Source organism: Pristiophorus japonicus, unplaced genomic scaffold (assembly GCF_044704955.1).
Source record: "Pristiophorus japonicus isolate sPriJap1 unplaced genomic scaffold, sPriJap1.hap1 HAP1_SCAFFOLD_352, whole genome shotgun sequence".
Classification (NCBI taxonomy): domain Eukaryota; kingdom Metazoa; phylum Chordata; class Chondrichthyes; family Pristiophoridae; genus Pristiophorus; species Pristiophorus japonicus.
In genome coordinates this window covers 32,501-56,324 of record NW_027253347.1, presented here as the reverse complement: position 1 = coordinate 56,324, position 23,824 = coordinate 32,501, and the positions used below count along the sequence as shown (strand labels likewise).

The 23,824-nt window shown below is 48.2% G+C and overlaps 1 protein-coding gene across 1 annotated transcript in view; it reads right to left on the bottom strand.

The window, feature by feature from the left end:
• LOC139250222 (uncharacterized) overlaps window positions 1-23,824 on the bottom strand; it is a 157,427-nt gene that overhangs the window by 103,977 nt on the left and 29,626 nt on the right. Inside the window, exons 3-5 of the mRNA XM_070872718.1 lie at window positions 21,488-21,757; window positions 9,968-10,084; window positions 9,756-9,857 (exon numbers count right to left, since the gene is read on the bottom strand). Coding sequence (XP_070728819.1) covers window positions 9,756-9,857; window positions 9,968-10,084; window positions 21,488-21,757 — 489 coding nt within the window. The remainder of the gene's footprint in view (window positions 1-9,755; window positions 9,858-9,967; window positions 10,085-21,487; window positions 21,758-23,824) is intronic.

The window sequence follows — 23,824 nt, the reverse complement described above, 5'->3', positions numbered from 1 at the left end:
CTACAGTCTCTGTCACAGGTGGGGCAGATGGTGGTTGGAGGGACGGGTGGGTGGGGTGCCTGGGTCATCGTGCGCTCCTTCTGCTGTTTGCACTTGGCCTCTGCGTGCTCGCGGCGAAGATGTTCGATGACTTCTCGGATGCTCCTCCTCCACTTTGAGTGGCCCTGGGCTAAGGATTCCCAGGTGTCGGTGGGGATGTCGCATTTTTTCCCTATAGAGGCTTTGAGGGTGTCCTTGAAGCCTTTTCTCAGCCCACCTGGGGCTCGCTTGCCGTGACGTAGCTTGGAATAGAGCGCTTGTTTCGAGAGTCTAGTATCGGGCATGCGGACAATGTGGCCTGTCCATTGGACAATGTGGCCTGTCCATCGAGTGTGGTCAATGCCTCGAAGCTGGGGATGTTGGCCTGAGCGAGGACGCTAATGTTGGTACGCCTATCCTGCCAGTAAATTTGCAGGATCTCGCGGAGGCAGCGTTGGTGGTACTTCTCCAGTGCTTTGAGGTGCCTACTGTACATAGTCCATGTCTCTGAAGCATATAGGAGGGCGGGTATCACTACTGCTCTGTAGACCATGAGTTTGGTGCCGGGTTTGAGATCCTGGGTTTCGAACACTTTGAAGGCTACACTGGCACACTGAAGGCGGTGTTGGACTTTGTCATCAATGTCTGCCCTTGCTAATAGTAGGCTCCGAGGTATGGGAATGTCCACATTGTCCATGGTCTCTCATGAATCTTGATGACCTGGGAACAGTACTGTATGGCCGGGGCAGCTTGGTAGAGGACTTTTGTCTTATGGATGTTTAATGTGAGGCCCACACTCTCGTACGCTTCAGTGAAGGTGTCAACGATGGTTTCGAGTTCAGATTCAGAGTGTGCATAAACACAAGCGTCATCTGCATACTGTAATTCAGTGACAGAGGTTGGAGCAACATTGCATCTGGACTGCAGGCGTCGGAGGTTGAACAATTTGCAGGTTGTCCTGTAGATTAACTCCACTCCAGCGGGGAGCTTGTTAAAGGTGAGATGAAGCATTGCAGCGAGGAAGATCTCTGATCCTTCCCCTTTCTCAGAAATTGATGGGATTGAAGGCCGATAAATCCCCGGGGCCTGATAGTCTGCATCCCAGAGTACGTAAGGAAGTGGTCCTAGAAATAGTGGATGCATTGGTGATCATTTTCCAACAGTCTATCGACTCTGGATCAGTTCCTATGGACTGGAGGGTAGCTAATGTAACACCACTTTTTAAGAAAGGAGGGAGAGAGAAAACGGGTAATTATAGACCAGTTAGCCTGACATCAGTAGTGGGGAAAATGTTGGAATCAATTATTAAAGATGAAATAATTGCGCATTTGGAAAGCAGGGACAGGATCGGTCCAAGTCAGCATGGATGTATGAAAGGGAAATCATGCTTGACAAATCTTCCAGAATTTTTTGAGGATGTAACTAGTAGAGTGGACAAGGGAGAACCAGTGGATGTGGTGTATTTGGACTTTCAATTGGCTTTTGACAAGTTCCACACAGGAGATTAGTGTGCAAAATCAAAGCACATGTTATTGGGGGTAATATACTGACGTGGATAGAGAACTGGTTGGCAGACAGGAAGCAGAGAGTCGGGATAAATGAGTCCTTTTTAGAATGGCAGGCAGTGACTAGTGGGGTGCCGCAGGGCTCAGTGCTGGGACCCCAGCTATTTACAATATACATCAATGATTTAGATGAAGGAATTGAGTGTAATATCTCCAAGTTTGCAGATGATACTAAACTGGGTGGCGGTGTGAGCTGTGAGGAGGATGCTAAGAGGCTGCAGGGTGACTTGGATAGGTTAGGTGAGTGGGCAAATACATGGCAGATGCAGTATAATGTGGATAAATGTGAGGTTATCCACTTTGATGGTAAAAACAGGAAGGCAGATTATTATCTGAATGGTGACAGATTAGTAAAAGGGGAGGTGCAACGAGATCTGGGTGTCATGGTACATCAGTCATTGAAAGTTGGCATGCAGGTACAGCAGGCGGTGAAGAAGGCAAATGGCATGTTGGCCTTCATAGTGTGGAAATGTATTTTTATCTAAGCTGTACCACACGGTATTTTTGTGCCCTTTTTAATATAAAACAAAATGGAGTCCTGCTCCTTCCAGAAATTCCTACAACAAGCAGTCGGTTTGCATAAACAGCTAAACCTGGCTTGAAATGGCTGATAGCCATCAGACAGCTGGGAGACAAGTCCTGCTGAGACAAGTACCCCCCATGGTGCTCTCCTATTGTCCATACAACACCAGTTCGACTCCATCCCATCCTTTTCGAAGTACTCAAACCACCAGCCATTATCTCTTGTACAGACCTCATCCATTTGATGCAAAAAGATAACTGACCAGGAAACTGGACAATCCTGACACAATGCAATGCCGGTAATAGCTCATTACCACACTCTCATCGAGTAATGGCCGGCTGGCCAACTAATAACCCTGACAAAAGGAAATATCTGGAAACCATGTCAGGACAAGGATGTAGTAATTAACTCTTTATCTGTATTCACTGACTGCGAGACAGAGCCAATACACAGGGAGAGGCCATAACTTGGGTTTTACTGTATAAATATCTCGTGAAATTGTACTATTTCGGGGGGAGGGGGGGGTCTCCACGTAGCCTTTGACCCCTTGCTGCAAGTAAATTAAAGAAACTTCTGCCGGAGCTGAAGGTGTCTGAGTCATTTATCGGGAGTCGAGATTTCGACAATAGCTAGGGGATTTGAGTATAGGAGCAGGGAGGTCTTACTGCAGTTGTACAGGGCCTTGGTGAGGCCTCACCTGGAATATTGTGTTGAGTTTTGGTCTCCTAATCTGAGGAAGGACATTCTTGCTATTGAGGGAGTGCAGCGAAGGTTCACCAGACTGATTCCCGGGATGGCAGGACTGACATATGAAGAGAGACTGGATCGACTAACTTATATTCACTGGAGTTTAGAAGAATGAGAGGGGATCTCATAGAAACATATAAAATTCTGACTGGACCAGACAGGTTAGATGCAGGAAGAATGTTCCCAATGTTGGGGAAGTCCAGAACCAGGGGTCACAGTCTAAGGATAAGGGGTAAGCCATTTAGGACCGAGATGAGGAGAAACTTCTTCACTCAGAGAGTGGTGAACCTGTGGAATTCCCTGCCGCAGAGAGTTGTTGAGGCCAGTTTGTTGGATATATTCAAGAGGGAGTTAGATGTGGTCCTTACGGCTAAAGGGATCAAGGAGTATGGAGAGAAAGCAGGAAAGGGATACTGAAGGGAATGATCTTATTGAATGGTGGTGCAGGCTCGAAGGGCCGAATGGCCTACTCCTGCACCTATTTTCTATGTTTCTATGCTTCTCTGTCTCCATTTCTGGTGATCAACTATTGACAAACATTCACTCATTATCATCATCATAGGCAGTCTCTCGGAATCGAGGAAGATTTGCTTCCACTCTTAACATGAGTCCTTAGGTGACTGAACAGTCCAATATGGGAATTACAGTCCCTGTCACAGGTGGGACAGACAGTGGTTGAGGGAAGGGGAGGATGGGACTGGTTTGCCGCACGCTCCTTCCGCTGCCTGCGCTTGGTTTCTGCATGCTCTCGGCGACGAGACTCGAGGTGCTCAGCGCCCTCCCGGATGCACTTCCTCCACTTAGGGCGGACTGGTCTTTGGCCAGGACATAGTCGACGTATTTACTGAGGCGTAAGAAAGCATGGTTCTTACACTAAACATCCGTAAGACAAAGGTCCTCCACCAATCTGTCCTCGCCACACAGCCCTGCCCCCCAGTCATCAAGATCCATGGCGCGGCCTGGGATAATGTGGACCATTTCCCATACCTCGGGAGCCTCTTATCGACAAGGGCAGACATTGATGACGAGATTCAACACCGCCTCCAGTGCGCCAGTGCAGCCTTCGGCCGCCTGAGGAAAAGAGTGTTTGAAGATCAGACCCTCAAAACTGCCACCAAGCTCATGGTCTACAGGGCCGTAGTGATACCCGCCCTCCTGTATGGCTCAGAGACACTCACTATTAGCCTACTGACTCCCACAGCACCTTCAACTATCCTTCCTCCCACCTCGCATCCTGTAAGGACTCCAACCCGTTTTCCCAGTTTCTCCGTCTCCCTCGCATCTGCTCTGATGATGCCACCTTCCACACTAGTGCCTCTGACATGTCTTCCTTTTTCCTCAACCGAGGATTCCCCTCCACAGTGGTTAATGTGGCCTTCGACCGTGTCCGTTCTATTTCCCGCACCTCTGCTCTCAGCTCTCGCCCTCCCTCTGAGAACCACAGCAGGGTTCCCCTCAGAACCATGACAAGGTTCCCCCTGTCCTCAACTGTCACCCCACCAGCCTCCACGTTCAACGGATCATCCTCCGCCATCTCCAGCGTGATCCCACCACCAATCACATCTTCCCCTCCCCTCCCCTCTCAGCGTTCTGAAGGGACCGCTCCCTCGCCGACACCCTGGTCCATTCCGCAGTCACCCCCAGCACCCTCTCCCCATCCCCCAGCACCTTCCTGTGCAAGCGCAGGAGATGCAACACCTGCCCTTTTACCCCCTCCCTTCCCACTATCCAGGGCCCCAAACACTCCTTGCAGGTGACACAGCGATTTACTTGTACTTCTTCCAATTTAGTACACTGTATTCGCTGCTCACGATGTGGTCTCCTCTACACTGGGGAGACCAAGCGTAGATTTGGCGCCCGCTTTGCAGAACACCTCCGTTCAGTCCGTAAGCGTGACCCCGAGCTTCCGGTCACCTGCTCCACTCCCACACTGACCTCTCCGTTTTCGGTCTCCTGCACTGTTGCAACGAAGCTCAACGCAAGCTCGAGGAACAGCACCTCATCTTTCGTTTAGGCACTTTACAGCCTCCTGGACTCAACATCAAGTTCAACAATTTCAGATGTTAACCTCTGCCCATATTTTGCTCTTATGTATTTTTTTCTCTCTGTGTTTCCCATGGCAGCTGGTAATTCATCATCATCATCATAGGCAGTCCCTTGGAATCGAGGAAGACTTGCTTCCATTCTTAACATGAGTCCTGAGGTGACTGAACAGTCCAATACGGGAACCACAGTCCCTGTCACAGGTGGGACAGACAGTGGTTGAGGGAAGGGGAGGGTGGGACTGGTTTGCCGCACGCTCCTTCCGCTACCTGCACTTGGTTTCTGCATGCTCTCGGCGACGAGACTCGAGGTGCTCAGCGCCCTCCCGGATGCAATTCCACAATAAAAAAATTTAAAACAAAAGAATTCTTGAAAGTTCCTCTACGTTGGTTAAAAGTTTCTTCAGAAGTTTTAAATGTTTCTTCCTGAGTTTTAAAAAAGTTTTCACAAGTTATTTGAGGGCGGACTTTGGCCCAGGGACTCCCAGGTGTCAGTGGGGATGTTGCACTTTATCAGGGAGGCTTTGAGGGTGTCCCTGTAACGTTTCCTCTGCCCACCTTTGGCTCGTTTGCCATGAAGGAGTTCCGAGTAGAGCGCTTGCTTTGGGAGTCTTGTATCTGGCATGCGGACAATGTGGCCCGCCCAGCGGAGCTGATCAAGTGTGGTCAGTGCTTCCATGCTGGGGATGTTGGCCTGGTCGAGGACGCTAATGTTGGTGTGTCTGTCCTCCCAGGGGATTTGCAGGATCTTGCGGAGGCATCGTTGGTGGTATTTCTCCAGCGATTTGATGTGTCTACTGTACATGGTCCATGTCTCTGATCCATACAGGAGGGCAGGGATTACTACAGCCCTGTAGACCATGAGCTTGGTGGCAGATTTGAGGGCCTGGTCTTCAAACACTCTCTTCCTCAGACGGCCGAAGGCTGGTAATTATCCTGCTAGTCACACCCTATCTAAACTAATCTTTTACTAACCTCTGCCATCACCATCTCGTCGGCCCAGCATCCCTTTTGTCTCTCAAATCTCTCCTGCCTTCCACCCTATCACAGACCTTCCCTTTTGTTCTTCCCTCCCCTCCCCGTTTGAGCGCTCCTTAACAATCGGTTCTTTCTGAACAGTTCTGACGAAAGGTCATCGACCCGAAACGTTAACTCTGTTTCTCTCTCGACAGATGCTGCCCCTCCCGCTGAGATTTCCAGAATTTTCTGTTTTTATTCCAGATTTCAGCATCCGCAGTATTTTGCTTTTATCGGTGCGATGAAACAGCCTGGCTTGACCCCGGTCTGCACGTGTATTGGGTCAGGATCACGGCTTGCGTGTCATCGTGAAGCAGGTGGAGGATGAACCGAATTTTTGAGGACAGCCGAATTTGAGAAGGACACTTCATCATCCCTCGCGGTTGACAGAGCCATGAACAGAGGTTGATGCTGTTCCCTGCATTTCTCTTGTGGCTGTCGTGCGGTGAAGATCATGTCCATTGTACCCCTTAGTGCAGGGAATCCGCATTGCGACTCTGGGGGGAGCTCTTCAGACACGGGAGGAAACGATTGAACATAACAACCATAAGAAATAGAAACAGGAGTCAGCCACCTGGCCCCTCGAGCCTGCTCCGCCATTCAATCCGATCATGGACTCAGCTCCACTTCCCCGCCCGCTCCCCATAACCCTTCACTCCCTTATTGCTCAAAAATCTGTACATCTCTGCCTTAAATATATTCAATGTCCCAGCTCCACAGCTCGCTGGGGCAGAGAATTCCACAGATTTACAACCCTCAGAGAAGAAATTTCTCCTCATCTCAGTTTTAAATGGGCGGCCCCTCATTCTGAAACTATGTCCCCTAGTTTTAGTTTCCCCTATGCGTGGAAACATTCTCTCTGCATCCACCTTGTCCAGCCCCCCTCATTATCTTATATGTTTCGATAAGATCACCTCTCATTCTGAATTCCAATGAGTAGAGGCTCAGCCTACTCAACATATCTTCATAAGTCAACCCCCTCATCTCCAGAATCAACCCAGTGAACCTTCTCTGAACTCCCTCCAAAGCAAGTATATCCTTTCGTAAACACAGAAACCAAACCTGCACGCAGTATTCCAGGTGTGGTCTCACCAATATCCTGAGGACTCTTGTGATGATTTTTTTCTGCGGCAGACAGCAGGGAAACGCCTTTGTAATTACCGCAGTCGGACTTATCCCCTTTCTTGAAGATGGTCACGATTACGGGTCTCTAAGATCCCCCAGCATGCTCTCCTCCCTCCAGATCAGAGAGATGAGATCGTGAATTCAGGCCAAGAGTACTTCTCCGCCATGCTTTAGTGCTTCAGTGGGGATTCCTTCTGCTCCTGAGGCCTTGTTGTTCTTCGGCTGACAGATGGCCTTTTCTACCTCGTGCCGGGCTGGGGTTGTGCCGAGCTGGTGACGGGTAGCATGCTGCGCGATGGAGTCCAGGACACTCACGGCAAAGACAGAGTCTTGGTTGAGGAGATCCTCGAAGTGCCCCTTCCAGCAGGCACTGACTGCCTCTCTGTCCCTTGATACATAACAGTGAATAAACTACAAAAGTAATGAATTGGCTCTAAATTGCTTTGGCACATCCTGAACATAGGCTACAAATTCGACTTCTCTCTTTGTTAGAACTCTACTGTAATAAAAATTTTCATTGAGTTGAAAACATACCACAGGAAATAATTTCCTACTGCCTACTGTTAGTATTAAGGTCGACATGACATTTCGATAGGTTCATGGTGTGGTGTGACTCGAAGGTACAGACATCAGCTACGTGTCTTATTGGACCTCTGGCCCATGCTGAGTTAGATCATTTCTGATGGACATCATTAACCTCAAACAAGGGTAAAGGTGGCCAGGCTCCTGATACTTTCAAGTTGGTACGTTGGGGGAGGGGCGGGGGGCCATGGGGTGGGGTGAGTTATATTGCTTATGGCTCCAAAGGGGAGATTCACTTTGCTTGGTATGATGGACATGAGTCCATATCTTGGTGATGGGGCTTCACCGTAACAAAGGGATGCATTTTCCTGCCTTCAGGAGTGAAGGTTGTGCCTGATTAGGCGCGGACACGATGGGCCGAAATGGCCTCCTTCTGCGCTGTAAATTTCTATGTTTCTAAGGGTGGGGGGGGACCGATGGGGAGAACGGGAGTCAGCAGCGGTCCTTGGGTATCATGTGAAGCCAAGAGGATCAGAGCTGCCATAGACAGACTCTCACCCCTCGGCTCAGAGGGTGTGAATTCATGCCCACTACAGACTGGAGTTCACTATCGAGGCTGACATTCTAGGGCAGTATTGAGGGAGTGCTGCATTATCAGATGAGTTGGGCCATTGAGGTGACACCCCGTCGCCCATATAAAAGATCCCTTGGGACTATTTGAAGAGCAAATAATTGGCCGGGCCAATGTTTGGCCCTCGACCCACACCACCAGAACAGGTGAGCTGGTCATTCATACATCTGCTGTTTGATGTGCTGCTGCAGGAGGGCGACGGCTGACTGCAGTGCGGGCAGGTACAGCAGGAGCGGCGAGGTCGGGGCGAAGGAGAGGCAAGTGTTCCGAGAGGGATGTGATCGGGGCCCGGGAGAGGAGTGAGTTCGGGGCCCAGGAGAGGCGAGGGCCCAGGGACAGCACGGACCAGCCCACACTGCGATATGTGTGCGCGCACTGGGTCCGTGCAGCAGAGCTGGTCTCCAGTGGTCCTGGTTAACCCTTGCCACTGGACCAAGACCTCGCTCTGTCAAGCCCGTGTGGTGGCTGGTGTGCAACGGTCACCCCACGTTAAACAAATCCACCCACAGGCATCTTCCACCCTTCAGGATGTAGTTCGGGATCTGGAATATTAGGTCCTGCATTGAAACACCTGTATACTCATCCTTTTTTGGCGTGGAAGCAAGTCTTCCTCGCTTCGATATGATGTTTGCTGTGGTTTGCCTGCACAGCTACAGAGACTACACCACGTGCTTGGACAGGTTAGGTGAGTGGGCCAATGCATGGCAGATGCAGTATAATGTGGATAAATGTGAGGTTATCCATTTTGGGGGCAAAAACAGGAAGGCAGATTATTATCTGAATGGTGACAGATTAGGAAAAGGGGAGGTGCAATGAGACCTGGGTGTCATGGTACATCAGTCATTGAAGGTTGGCATGCAGGTACAGCAGGCGGTGAAGAAAGCAAATGGCATGTTAGCCTTCATGGCGAGGGGATTTGAGTATAGGAGCAGGGAGGTCTTACTGCAGTTGTACAGGGCCTAAGTGAGGCCTCACCTGGAATATTGTGTTCAGTTTTGGTCTCCTAATCCTAAACATATAAAATTATGATGGGACTGGACAGGTTAGATGCAGGAAGAATGTTCCCGATGTTGGGGAAGTCCAGAACCAGGGGTCACAGTCTAAGGATAAGGGACAAGCCATTTAGGACTGAGATGAGGAGAAACTTCTTCACTCAGAGAATGGTGAACCTGTGGAATTCTCTACCACAGAAAGTTGTTGAGGCCAGTTCATTAGATATATTCAAGAGGGAGTTAGATGTGGCCCTTATGGCTAAAGGTATCAAGGGGTATAGAGGGAAAGCAGGAAAGGGGTATGAAGTTGCATGATCAGCCATGATCTTATTGAATGGTGATGAAGGCTCGAAGGGCCGAATGGCCTACTCCTGCACCTATTTTCTATGTTTCTATGTCCCAAGCACCTCATAGGCACTATATAAATGCAAGTTATTGTGTTCTCCTTTTACAACTGCTGGGACAGTGCGAAGGTGGGTTGGAGGGACCATAGTTGCCCAGCCTTCAGACGCCACATGTTTCTATCTGATGAATGATGTGTGAATTTAAATACAGGCAAAATACATCACTTACCTGGATCAAGCACACAGAACATGGCTGCTATCAACTGACAGATCAAGGAAAGCATTTTGAAGAACACAAAAATACTAGTGAGCTGCACGTGTTGCCTGTGAACTAGAAATACAAGATTCATGTCACAGAATATCAATAAGTTAAAGAGTCCGAGAACATTGTTCAGTGCACAAGCTGGTGATTTAACAGGAAGCACAGAAAGTGCATGTTACCTCGGAAAGGCCCCAGGCCAACATTGATGATGAAAATTGCTACAGCATAGGACGTCGACGTGCTAACCAGGGCGATGACCGATGCCGTGAAGGACAATTCATGGAGTAACACCAATCCTGAAACAGGAAACTACTGTCAATCTATCACAGCACAAATCGCGGAAATATACGTCACAGCCCAAAGCAACATGAAGCCAGCAGACACGAGCCGAGCTTTTTCATTCCCCTTCGCCATCTACAATCTTTTCCTTGCCCCTTACCCCTTTGTTCACCGGTCTTACGCATCATTGCAGGAGAGGGATTGATACCAATCAGTCTTACGGCCAAGGGTACATTTCTTCTTCAGTAATAGCCGGAAGAGCCAAGGGTGGCCGGCAGGAGCACTGCTGCCATTTGCTGCCCTTGTCCCCAGACAAGATTTTGGCGGAGTCAGGCCTCGACTGGGAGGATGCCTGCGGGAACCATGCTCATGGACTTTGGGATTCTCTAGTCTCTTCACAGGCAGAGCACCTGCATGATGCCGAGTCCGAGGAGACAGATTTAGTATCTGAGTGAAGATTTCATTTGTCAGGGTCTACACATTTATTTCCTGTTTCTTAAAAAGTGATGCTCTGCTAATTGCTGCTGTTCCGTGATTGGTTCCAAAGCATTTCCTTCACATAGACACACTGCAGGTCCCACATGTTCAGAATCTTTACGTTTGATGACCAATCGGGCTGTTGGAGACCGACATTTCCAACACATGGCGATTCAACACCAAAAAGTCTGCTACTGAGACAGCAAACTTGGAAAGTACAGTGAAGAGTGGGGAGGATAGTGAGAGGCTTCAGGAAGACAATAGCACTGAAATTCCGATTTGGCCATCCCATTTTTAGAGAAAAAATACGCTGCTGCCCACGTTGGACTTTGTGATGCTGAGGCCTCTCCTGACTGCCAGTCACAGCACGTGCACATCGGCACATACGCAGGCCTGGAGCTGGAGTCACATGGGCTCTGGACAGCCAATCAGGTAAAGTATCATAGTAATAGGAGTTCTGCAGGTTCCTAAACTCCTATCATAAGAACATAAGAACTTAAGAATTAGGACCAGGAGTAGGCCATCTAGCCCCTCGAGCCTGCTCCGCCATTCAACAAGATCATGGCTGATCTGGCCGTGGACTCAGCTCCACTTACCCGCCCGCTCCCCGTAACCCTTAATTCCCTTATTGGTTAAAAATCTATCTATCATTATGAATGAGAATCCCCCCCACCCCCAAACACACAAAACAGGAATAAAAAATAGAAAATATACACCATATTCATTTAAATTAAAGTTATTGATGTCTTAAAAAATATATGTTTTCCCGATTTTTTAAAAAAGTTTTTTAAAATAAGCTTACCGTTGTGGGGAGGGTTTTTAATGATGAAATAGGTTATAATAACTTTATTTTTATATATTTTTGTGTGTTTTAAAACACTTGCGCCTGTAACAGTAGGCTATGCACCTGCTTTTTCAGGCACAAGATTTTTTGAAGACATTTGTAAGGCTAAATATCGGAAATTTCCACTTACATGTGTCCTTGCTCCTGATCTGTGGATCATCTGTCAAGCCAGAAACTTGACAGATCGGAAAAGCCGGTTTTCAGCGCCATGTGCATTGCGCGCCGAAAACCGGCTTTTCCGATGCCTTCCTGGCTCCATACACACTCTGCACGGACCCGGACAACGGAATTTCAGGGCCATGGACAGACTGGTGGAATGGGAGCAGATGAAGTTCAACACAGAAAAGTGCGATGTGATATGTTTTAGTAGAAAGAACAAGGAGCGGCGACATAAACTATAGAACATAAGAACATAAGAATTAGGAGCAGGAGTAGGCCATCTAGCCCCTCGAGCCTGCTCCGCCATTCAACAAGATCATGGCTAATCATGACTCAGCTCCACTTACCCGCCCTCTCCCCGTATCCCTTAATTCCCTTATTGGTTAAAAATCTATCTATCTGTGAGTTGAATACATTCAATGAGCTAGCCTCAACTGCTTCCTTGGGCAGAGAATTCCACAGATTCACAACCCTCTGGGAGAAGAAATTCCTTCTCAACCCGGTTTTAAATTGGCTCCCCGGTATTTTGAGGCTGTGCCCCCTAGTTCTAGTCTCCCCGACCAGTGGAAACAACCTCTCTGCCTCTATCTTGTCTATCCCTTTCATTATTTTAAATGTTTCGATAAGATCACCCCTCATTCTTCTGAACTCCAACGAGTAAAGACCCAGCCTACTCAATCTATCATCATAAGGTAACCCCCTCATCTCCGGAATCAGCCTAGTGAATCGTCTCTGTATCCCCTCCAAAGCTAGTATATCCTTCCTGACGTAAGGTGACCAAAACTGCACGCAGTACTCCAGGTGCGGCCTCACCAATACCCTGTACAGTTGCAGCAGGACCTCCCTGCTTTTGTACTCCATCCCTCTCGCAATGAAGGCCAACATTCATTCGCCTTCCTGATTACCTGCTGCACCTGCAAACTCATTTTTAGGGATTCATGCACAAGGACCCCCAGGTCCCTCTGCACCGCAGCATGTTGTAATTTCTCCCCATTCAAATAATATTCCCTTTAACTGTTTTTTTTCCAAGGTGGATGACCTCACATTTTCCGACATTGTATTCTATCTGCCAAACCTTAGCCCATTCGCTTAACCTATCTAAATCTCTTTGCAGCCTCTCTGTGTCCTCTACACAACCCGCTTTCCCACTAATCTTTGTGTCATCTGCAAATTTTGTTACACTACACTCTGTCCCCTCTTCCAGGTCATCTATGTATAATGTAAACAGTTGTGGTCCCAGCACCGATCCCTGTGGCACACCACTAACCACCGATTTCCAACCCGAAAAGGACCCATTTATCCCGACTCTCTGCTTTCTGTTAGGCAGCCAATTCTCGATCCATGCTAACACATTTCCTCTGACTCCGCGTACCGTTATCTTCTGCAGTAACCTTTTGTGTGGCACCTTATCGAATGCCTTTTGGAAATATAAATACACCACATCCATCGGTACACCTCTATCCACCATGCTCGTTATATCCTCAAACAATTCCAGTAAATTAGTTAAACATGATTTCCCCTTCATGAATCCACGTTGCGTCTGCTTGATTGCATTATTCCTATCTAGATGTCCCGCTATTTCTTCCTTAATGATAGCTTCAAGCATTTTCCCCACTACAGATGTTAAACTGACCGGCCTATAGTTACCTGCCTTTTGCCTGCCCCCTTTTTTAAACAGAGGCGTTACATTAGCTGCTTTCCAATCTGCTGGTACCTCCCCAGAGTCTAGAGAATTTTGGTAGATTATAACAAATGCATCTGCTATAATTTCCGCCATCTCTTTTAATACCCTGGGATGCATTTCATCAGGACCAGGGGACTTGTCTACCTTGAGTCCCATTAGCCTGTCCAGCACTACCTCCCTAGTGATAGTGATTGTCTCAAGGTCCTCCCTTCCCACATTCCCGTGACCAGCAATTTTTGGCATGGATTTTGTGTCTTCCACTGTGAAGACCGAAGCAAAATAATTGTTTAAGGTCTCAGCCATTTCCACATTTCCCATTATTAAACCCCCCTTCTCATCTTCTCAGGGACCAACATTTACTTTAGTCACTCTTTTCCGTTTTATATATCGGTAAAAGCTTTTACTGTCTGTTTTTATGTTTTGCGCAAGTTTACTTTCGTAATCTATCTTTCCTTTCTTTATTGCTTTCTTAGTCATTCGTTGCTGTCGTTTACCTTGGCCACCTTATACGCATAGGTTTTCAATTTGATACTCTCCTTTATTTCCTTGGTTATCCACGGCTGGTTATCCCTTCTCTTACCGCCCTTCTTTTTCACTGGAATATATTTTTGTTGAGCACTGCTCCACTGCTCTTCAATTGTGCCACCGTTTAGTCTGTGTTTCCAATCTACTTTAGCTAACTCTGCCCTCATCCCACTGTAGTTCCCTTTGTTTAAGCATAGTATGCTCGTTTGAGACACTACTTCCTCACCCTCAATCTGTATTACAAATTCAACCATACTGTGATCACTCATTCCGAGAGGATTTTTTACTAGGAGATCGTTTGTTATTCCTGTCTCATTACACAGGACCAGATCTAAGATAGCTTGCTCCCTTGTAGGTTCTGTAATATACTGTTCTAAGAAACAATCCCGTATGCATTCTTTGAATTCCTCCTCCAGGCTACCCCGTGTGATTTGATTTGACCAATCGATATGTAGGTTAAAATCCCCCATGATTATTGCCGTTCCTTTTTCACATGCCTCTATTATTCCCTTGATTATTGTCCACCCCACCGTGAAGTTATTATTTGGGGGCCTATAAACTATGCCCACCAGTGACTTTTTCCCCTTACTATCTCTAATCTCTACCCACAATGATTCAACATTTTGTTCATTCGAGCCAATATCATCTCTCACAACTGCCCTGATATCATCCTTTATTAACAGAGCCACCCCACCTCCTTGCCCTTCAAGAATGTTGCCTGGAGAATTTTGGCTTTGAGGAAAGATTGGGTCGGCTGGGTCTGTTTTCTTTGGAACAGAGGAGGCTGAGGGGAGACCTGATTGAGGTGTATAAAATTATGAGGGGCCTGAATAGGGAGGATAGAAAGGACCCATTTCCCTTGGCAGAGGGGTCAACAACCAGGGGCATAGATTTAAAGTAATTGGGAGGAGGTTTAGAGGGGATTTGAGGGGAAATGTCTTCACCCAGAGGGTGGTGAGGGTCTGGAACTCACTGCCTGAAAAAGTGGTACAGTACAGTAGACACCTCAAGTCGCTGGAGAAATACCACCAACGATGTCTCCGCAAGATCCTACAAATCCCCTGGGAGGACAGACGCACAAACATTAGCGTCCTCGACCAGGCCAACATCTCTGGCATTGAAGCACTGACCACACTCGATCAGCTCCACTGGGCAGGGCCACACTGTCCACATGCCCGACACGAGACTCCCAAAGCAAGCGCTCTACTCGGAACTCCTTCACGGCAAACAAGCCAAAGATGGGCAGAGGAAACGTTACAAGGACACCCTCAAAGCCTCCCTGATAAAGTGCAACATCCCCACTGACACCTGGGAGTCCCTGGCCAAAGAACGCCCTAAGTGGAGGAAGTGCATCTGGGAGGGCGCTGAGCACCTCGAGTCTCGTCGCTGAGAGCATGCAGAAACCAAGTGCAGGCAGCGGAAGGAGCGTGCGGCAAACCAGTCCCACCCTCCCCTTCCCTCAACCACTGTCTGTCCCACCTGTGACAGGGACTGTGGTTCTCATATTGGACTGTTCAGCCACCTAAGGACTCATTTTAAGAGGGGAAGCAAGTCTTCCTCGATTCTGAGGGACTGCCTATGGTGATAAGAGGCAGGAACCCTCACCACCTTTAAAAGATACTTGGATGTGCAGTTGAAGTAACCTCCAGTAGAGCTGGAAAGTGGGATTAGGCTGGATAGCTCTTTGTCGGCTGGCATGGAAACGATGGGCCAAAGTGGCCTCCTTCTCTGCTGTAAATTTCTATGATTCTAAGAGTGCGTGAACAGAGAGACTGAAGGATATATGTGCACAAATCATTGAAAGTGGCAGGGCAAGTTGAAAAAGCATTTAAAAAAGCTTACAGAATCCTGTGCTTAATACATAGAGTACAAAAGCAAGGAAGCTATGATGAACCTGTATAAAACACTGGTTCGGCCCCAACTGGAGTGTTGTGTCCAATTCTGGGCCCCGCACTTTAGAAAGGACATGAAGGCCTGAGAGAGGGTGCAGAAAAGATTAACCAGGACGACTGGAGACCAGCTCTGCTGCACGGACCCAGTGCGCACACATATCGCAGTGTGGGCTGGTCCGTGCTGCCCCTGGGCCCTCGCCTCTCCTGGGCCCTGATCACGGCCCTCCACAGTCTCTCACCGCTCCTTCGCCCCGACCTCGCTGCTCCTGCTGTACCTGTCCGCGCTCCAATCACTGACCTGGACCTTGATGATGTCACTCTTCGCTGCCGTTGTCCTCCTGCACCAGCTCGTGCTGCTCCCTGGAGTAGTACGGCTCCACGCTGCTCCCGAGGCTGCTCGCCGCTCCTTTTATGGCCCCGACGTGCCACTGGTGTTCTCACACAGATCGGGGGCCTCCACGCCATTGTACACCATTGTACTGTCTGTCCACGAATGCACCAACTTGGCCATATGCAAGTTAAAACTGTGTTAAAGCCACTCGTTCTTCTTGGAGTTTGACCTTGCTGATATCTCGCGTGAATTTTTCTACCGTCGCTTAGACCACACTTTCTGTCTATGATCTCTTCGACTCGAATAGGGAGCATCCTTCACCAGCAGCAGCGAAGGAGATTGGTCCCTGTTGCTGCACTTCTCCTGGGACAACAATCTCAGATTCGACAAGGTGCTGAGGCCTCAACTATTTACAATCTACATTAATGACTTGGTAAGGGACCGAGTGCAATGCAGCCAAGTTTGCTGATGATATAATAGCAGCACAATTGGAAAGCAGTGACAGGATCGGTCCAAGTCAGCATGGATTTATGAAAGGGAAATCATGCTTGACAAATCTTCTGGAATTTTTTGAGGATGTAACTAGTAGAGTGGACAAGGGAGAACCAGTGGATGTGGTGTATTTGGACTTTCAAAAGGCTTTTGACAAGGTCCCACACAAGAGATTGGTGTGAAAAATTAAAGCACATGGGATTGGGGGTAATGTACTGACGTGGATAGAGAACTGGTTGGCAGACAGGAAGCAAAGAGTCGGGATAAACAGGTCCTTTTCAGAATGGCAGGCAGTGACTAGTGGGGTACCGCAAGGTTCAGTGCTGGGACCCCAGCTATTTACAATATACATTAATGATTTAGATGAAGGAATTGAGTGTAATATCTCCAAGTTTGCAGATGACACTAAGCTGGGTGGCAGTGTGAGCTGTGAGGAGGATGCTAAGAGGCTGCAGGGTGACTTGGACAGGTTAGGTGAGTGGGCAAATGCATGGCAGATGCAGTATAATGTGGATAAATGTAAGGTTATCCACTATGGTGGCAAAAATAGGAAGGTAGATTATTATCTGAATGGTGACAGATTAGGAAAAGGGGAGGTGTCATGGTGCATCAGTCATTGAAAGTTGGCATGCAGGTACAGCAGGCGGTGAAGAAAGCAAATGGTATGTTGGCCTTCATAGCGAGGGGATTTGAGTATAGGAGCAGGGAGGTCTTACTGCAGTTGTACAGGGCCTTGGTGAGGCCTCACCTGGAATATTGTGTTGAGTTTTGGTCTCCTAATCTGAGGAAGGATGTTCTTGCTATTGAGGGAGTGCAGCGGAGGTTCACCAGACTGATTCCCGGGATGGCAGGACTGACATATGAAGAAAGATTGGATCGACTAGGCTTATATTGACTGTAATTTAAAAGAATGAGAGGGAATCTCATAGAAACATATAAAATTCTGACGGGACTGGACAGGTTAGATGCAGGAAGAATGTTCCCGATGTTGGGGAAGTCCAGAACCAGAGGTCACAGTCTAAGGATAAGGGGTAAGCCATTTAGGACCGAGATTAGGAAAAACTTCTTCACTCAGAGAGTTGTGAACCTGTGGAATTATCTACCACAGAAAGTTGTTGAGGCCAGTTCGTGAGATATATTCAAAAGGGAGTTAGATGTGGCCCTTACAGCTAAAGGAGTATGGAGATAAAGCAGAAATGGGGTACTGAAGTTGTATGATCAGCCATGATCTTATTGAATGGTGGTGCAGGCTCAAAGGGCCGAATGGCCTACTCCTGCACCTATTTTCTATGTTTCTATACAAAGATGGGTGGGAAAGCAAATTGTGAGGAGGACACAAAGAATCTGCAAAGGGATAGGGACAGGCTCAGTGAGTGGGCAAACATTTGGCAGATGGAGTATAATGTGGGAAAATGTGAGGTTATCCACTTTGGCAGAAATAATAGAAAAGGAAATGATAATTTAAATGGAGAAAAATTGCAAAGTGCTGCAGTACAGTGGGACCTGGGGGTACTTGTGCATGTAACACAAAAAGTTAGTATGCAGGTACAGCAAGTGATCAGGAAGGCCAATGGAATGTTGGCCTTTATTGCGAAGGGGATGGAGTATAAAAGCAGGGAAGTCTTGCTCCAGTTATACAGGGTATTGGTGAGGCCACACCTGGAGTACTGCGTGCAGTTTTGGTTTCCATATTTACGAAAGGATATAATTGCTTTGGAGGCAGTTCAGAGAACGTTCACTCGGTTGATTCCGGAGATGAGGGGGTTGACTTATGAAAATAGGTTGAGCCTCTACTCATTGGAAATCAGAAGAATGAGAGGTGATCTTATCGAAACACATAAGATTATGAGGGGGCTCAACAAGATGGATGCAGAGAGGATGTTTCCACTGATGGGGGAGACTAGAACTAGGGGACATAGGGGACAACGGAGCAGTCCCGACCTGGACGCCCGTTTTTCGCGCCACAAAGTGCGCCCAAAAAAACCCTCGGTATTCTCCACCTCCCTGCAGGTCCTCTGGCCCTCGGCGCAGCCGGCACGAGCTGTGGGGGGGCGGAGCCAGGTCCCTGCGCTGAAAACAGTGCCGGGACCTCTGCACATGCGCGCTACAGTGGGCACGCAAGTGCAGTAGCTCCAGGCGCCGAACTGTGTGGGAGGGGCCCGAAGCACGCAGCCCCTAACCCTGGCCCAATGGCCTCACTGGGGCTGTGTGAATAAGGCTCCTCCCACACCCAGCTCCTGCTTCCTCCCGACCCGACTCGACTCCTGCTTCCCGCCATGGACCGGACCCTACCCCGACCTGACTCCTGCTCCCCCCCACCCCCCCCCGGACCCGACCCGACCCGACTCCCGCTCCCCCCCACCCCCCCCGGACTGGACCCAACCCGACTCCCCCCGCCCCGACTGGACCCGACCCGACTCCCGCTCCCCCCACCGCCCCCGGACTGGATCCGACCTGACCTCCCTGTCCCTCCCTCCCCCCGACCCGACCCGAACCGAACCGACCTCCCTCCCACCACCCCCCCGACCCGACCCAACGCCACCTACCTGTAAATCTGGTGCTGGGGACGGGCCCTGCCCGTTCAGCCTCCCTCCCCCTTCTCCTTTCCCCCCCCCCAATCTCCTCCCCCCCCAATCTCCTCCCCCATATCTCCTCCCCCCATCTCCTTTCTCCCCCCTCCCCCTTCTCCCTCATCCCTCCCCCTTCTCCCCCATCCCTCCCCCTTCCCTCCCTCTGCTCCCCTGCTCCCCCCCTCTCTCCCTCTACCCCCCTCCTCCCCCTCCCCTCGCTGTCAGAAACACAGGCACTGACAGACAGAGAATGAGAGACACACACAGACAGACAGAGAGATAGAGACACTGACAGAGACACACTGGGGGGGGCATCCCAGCTCGCTGTTGGAGGGCTCCCGGTGCTGCAGTCGGTAAGTAGAAAATGTTTTATTTATTGATTTTTTGGAAAAAAAATTATTTATTAATTTTTTTGGATTGATTTATTGGTTGATTTATTGATGTATTTATCATTTATTATTGATGATGGCTCTTTATTTGTAAAACTGAAATGTTTAATGTTTGTAAACTTCCCTTTAAACCCCGCCCCCCCCATTCCCTACGCCTGATTTGTAACCTACGCCTGATTTTCTAAAGTGTAGACAAGGTTTTTTTGATTGTACAAAAATCTTCACTTACTCCATTCTAAGTTAGTTTGGAGTAAGTTTTCACTGCCGAAACTTTGAAAACAGGCGTAAGTGGCCGGACTCGCCCCCTTTTGAAAACAAAATTCTGTTCCAAAGTGAAACTGTTCTAACTGACTAGAACTGGAGCAAACTAAATGACAAGAATTCCGATTTCTAAGGTACTCCGTTCTACACCAGTTGCTCCTAAAAATCAGGAGCAAATCATGTGGAAACTTGGGGCCATAGTCTCAGAATAATGGGCCGTCCATTTAAAACTGAGATGAGGAGGAATTTCTTCTCTCAGAGGGTTGTAAATCTGTGGAATTCTCTGCACCAGCGAGCTGTGGAGGCTGGGTCATTGAATATATTCAAGGCGGCGATAGACAGATTTTTGAGCAATAAGGGCGTAAAAAGTTATGGGGAGTGGGCAGGGAAATGGAGCTGAGTCCATGATCAGATCAGCCATGAACTTATTAAATGGCGGAGCAGGCTCAAGGGGCCAGGTCCTATTTCTTATGTTGTGTTCTTATGTTGTTATCCATTAGCTGTTGCATTAACATAGAAACATAGAAAACAGGTGCAGGCCCTTTGAGCCTGAACCACCATTCAATAAGATCATGGCTGATCATTCCCTCAATGGAACACCACTAGGGAACCACGAACGAGACAGTCAGAAATGTAGGGATGACTGTGTTTGATTAATCCATTTCTTTCTAAATGAAGATTTATCTTGTCCCTCAAGATTTTTCCAATAATTTACCCACACCGAGGTTAGGCTGACTGGCCTGTAATTACTCGGTCTGTACCTTTCTCCCTTTTTAAACAAAGGTACCACATTAGCAGTCCTCCTGTCCTCTGGCACCACACCTGTAGCCAGAGAGGATTGGAAAATGATGGTCAGAGCCTCTGCTATTTCCTCTTTTGCTTCTCTTAACACCCTGGGATACGTTTCATCCGGGGCTGGGGATTTATCCACTTTCAAAGCTGCAGAAACCCTTAATATTTCCTCTCTCACTATGTTTACCTTGTCTAATATTTCACACTCCTCCTCCCTCATTGCAAAGTCTGCATCGCCCCTCTCTTTTGTGAAAACAGATGCAAACAATTCCTTAAGAATCCTACCCATGTCTTCCGCCTCCACACACAAATTTCCTTTATGGTCTCTAATAGGCCCCACTCTTTCTCTAGTTATCCTCTTGCTCTCAATGTATTTATAAAACATCTTTGAGTTTCCCTGATTTTACACCAACATTCTTTCATGCTCTCTCTTTGCTTTCCTGATATGATATATTTTTTAATTGCACCCTGCACTTCTTATACTCCTCTAGAGTCGCTGCAGTATTGAGCCCTCGATATCTGTCATAAACCTCCCTTTTTTTCTTTATCCTACCCTGTATGTCCCTTGACATCCAGGGGGCTCTAGATTTTTCAGCCCCTCACTTTTTCTTTCAGAGAATAATTGCTCTGTACCCTCAGGATCTCCTCCTTGAATACCCCCCACTGCTCTGACACTGATTTACCATCAAGTAGCCGTTTCCAGTCCACTTTTGGTCAAATCCCATCTCAGCAAAGCTGGCTTTTCCCCTAATTGGGAACTTTTATTCCTGGTCCCCCGTTGTTCTTTCCCATAACTACCCTAAATCGTACTGAATTATGATCGCTAGCACCTAAATGCTCTCCCACTGATACCCCTTGCACCTGCCCCTCTTCATTCCCCAACACGTAAAAACAACATCTGTTTCAGGGCGTACAGGTAAAAATCCCAAAATGCGAGACTGCGCTGGCTTAACATGCCCATCATGTAACTCGCGAACACTAAATAGGACCGTTCTAACACGTACCTTCCATAATGAGCAAATGGGAGTTGTTGGTCTGGCTGACCTGGTTTCTGATCACACAAGTGTACAGCGTACATGAGGAAAGTTGCTCAGTTTTAATCGTCAGTGTTCTGTTGTCAAACGACAATTCATAGGTGGCGTCACTTTGAAGTGCTTCACCTCCTTTAAGCCAGAACATCGCAGTTGTTTCCCCATTTTTCACAATACAATTAAGGTAAACAATGTTCGCTGCCCTGGTGGGATTCTGAATTATCATTGGTATTAGTAGACCATCTGTTGAAGGAGAAAGATCACATGAAGGCAATAATTGAACTTGGTGAGTTAGTCTTTAAACACTGTTCTGTTGGTAAATTCCGTCACCGACCCTCTCTCTAAAGGGCATCTTATGCCTTTGGCAAATCTACAGCATGTCGAACTGCCATGTCTCAGTAAAGCTCGACAGAAGACAGTTGTCATTGTTCAGATCTATCACCTCAGCGAGACACGTTACATCTCCAAGGAGTATAGAAGTGAGGAGAACGCCAAGAGGCTGCAGGGTGACTTGGACAGGTTAGGTGAGTGGGCAAATGTATGGCAGATGCAGTATAATGTGGATAAATGTGAGGTTATCCACTTTGGTGGCAAAAACATGAAGGCAGAATATTATCTGAATGGTGGCAGATTAGGAAAAGGGGAGGTGCAACGAGACCTGGGTGTCATGGTACATCAGTCATTGAAAGTTGGCATGCAGGTACAGCAGGCGGTGAAGAAGGCAAATGGTATGTTGGCCTTCATAGCGAGAGGATTTGAGTATCAGAGCAGGGAGGTCTTACTGCTGTTGTACAGGGCCTTGGTGAGGCCTCACCTGGAATATTGTGTTGAGTTTTGGTCTCCTAATCTGAGGAAGGACATTCTTGCTATTGAGGGAGTGCAGCGAAGGTTCACCAGACTGATTCCCGGGATGGCAGGATTGACATATGAAGAGAGACTGGATCGACTGGGCTTATATTCACTGCAATTTAGAAGAATGAAAGGGGATCTCATAGAAATATATAAAATTCTGACAGAATTGGACAGATTAGATGCAGGAAGAATGTTCCCGATGTTGGGGAAGCCCAGAACCAGGGGTCACAGTCTAAGGATAAGGGGTAAGCCATTTAGGACCGAGATGAGGAGAAACTTCTTCACTCTGAGAGTGGAGAACCTGTGGAATTCTCTACCACAGAGAGTTGTTGAAGCCAGTTCGTTAGATATATTCAAAAGAGAGTTAGATATGGCCCTTACGGCTAAAGGGATCAAGGGTATGGAGAGAAAGCAGGAAATGGGTACTGAGGTGAATGATCAACCATGGTCATATTGAATGGTGGTGCAGGCTCGAAGGGCCGAATGGCCTACTCCTGCACCTATTTTCTATGTTTCTATGACAGAGACTGTAATTCCCGCATTGGATTGTTCAGTCACCTGAGAACTCACTTTTAGTGTGGAAGCAAGTCATCCTCGACTCCAAGGGACTGCCTATGATGATGAGCACTCCAGTTTGCATAAATCCATGAAAGGGAAATCCTGTTGATCAAATTTATTACAGTTGTTTTGAGGATGTAACCAGCAGGGTAGATAAAGGGGAACCAGTGGATGTAGTATATTTGGCGTTCCAAAAGGCATTCGATAAGGTGCCACATAAAAAGTTGTTGTGCAAGATGAGGGCTAATGGGGTTTGGGATAGTGTTCCCTGTAAGGTGCGCGGCCGTGTACTGCTCCAGGGAACCCGGGTAGCCGACTAGCTGTTATTTCAATGTACTAATTGTGCATGCGTTGGGAGCAATGTATTAGCACAGATAAAGGATTGGTTAACGGACAGTGAAGGGACCATAGGAATAAATGTGTCATTTTCAGATTGGCAGGTTGTAACTAGTGGGGTGCCGCAAGGATCAGTGCTGGGCCTCAGCTATTTACAACCTATATTCATGACTTAGATAAAGGGACCGAGTGTAATGTATCCAAGTTTGCTGACAATACAAAGCTAGGTACGAGCACCGTTGGAGCAGGAGAGCAACAGCAGTGAAAAGGGACGCCACCAAGTTCCAGGTCGGTGATTGGAGTGTGGGCAGGTACAGCAGGAGCGGTGAGGTCGGGGCGAAGGAGCGGCAAGAGATTGTAGAGGGATGTGACCGGGGTTCAGGAGAGGCGTGAGTCTGGGGCCCAGGAGAGGCGAGGGCCCAGGGGCAGCACGGGCCGGCCCACACTGCGATGTGTGCTCACTGGGTCCGTGCAGCAGAGCAGGTCTCTAGTCGTCTTGGTTAATCGCCCGTGTGGTGACTGGTGTGCAACGGCCACCCCACGTTAAAAAAATCCACGCATAGG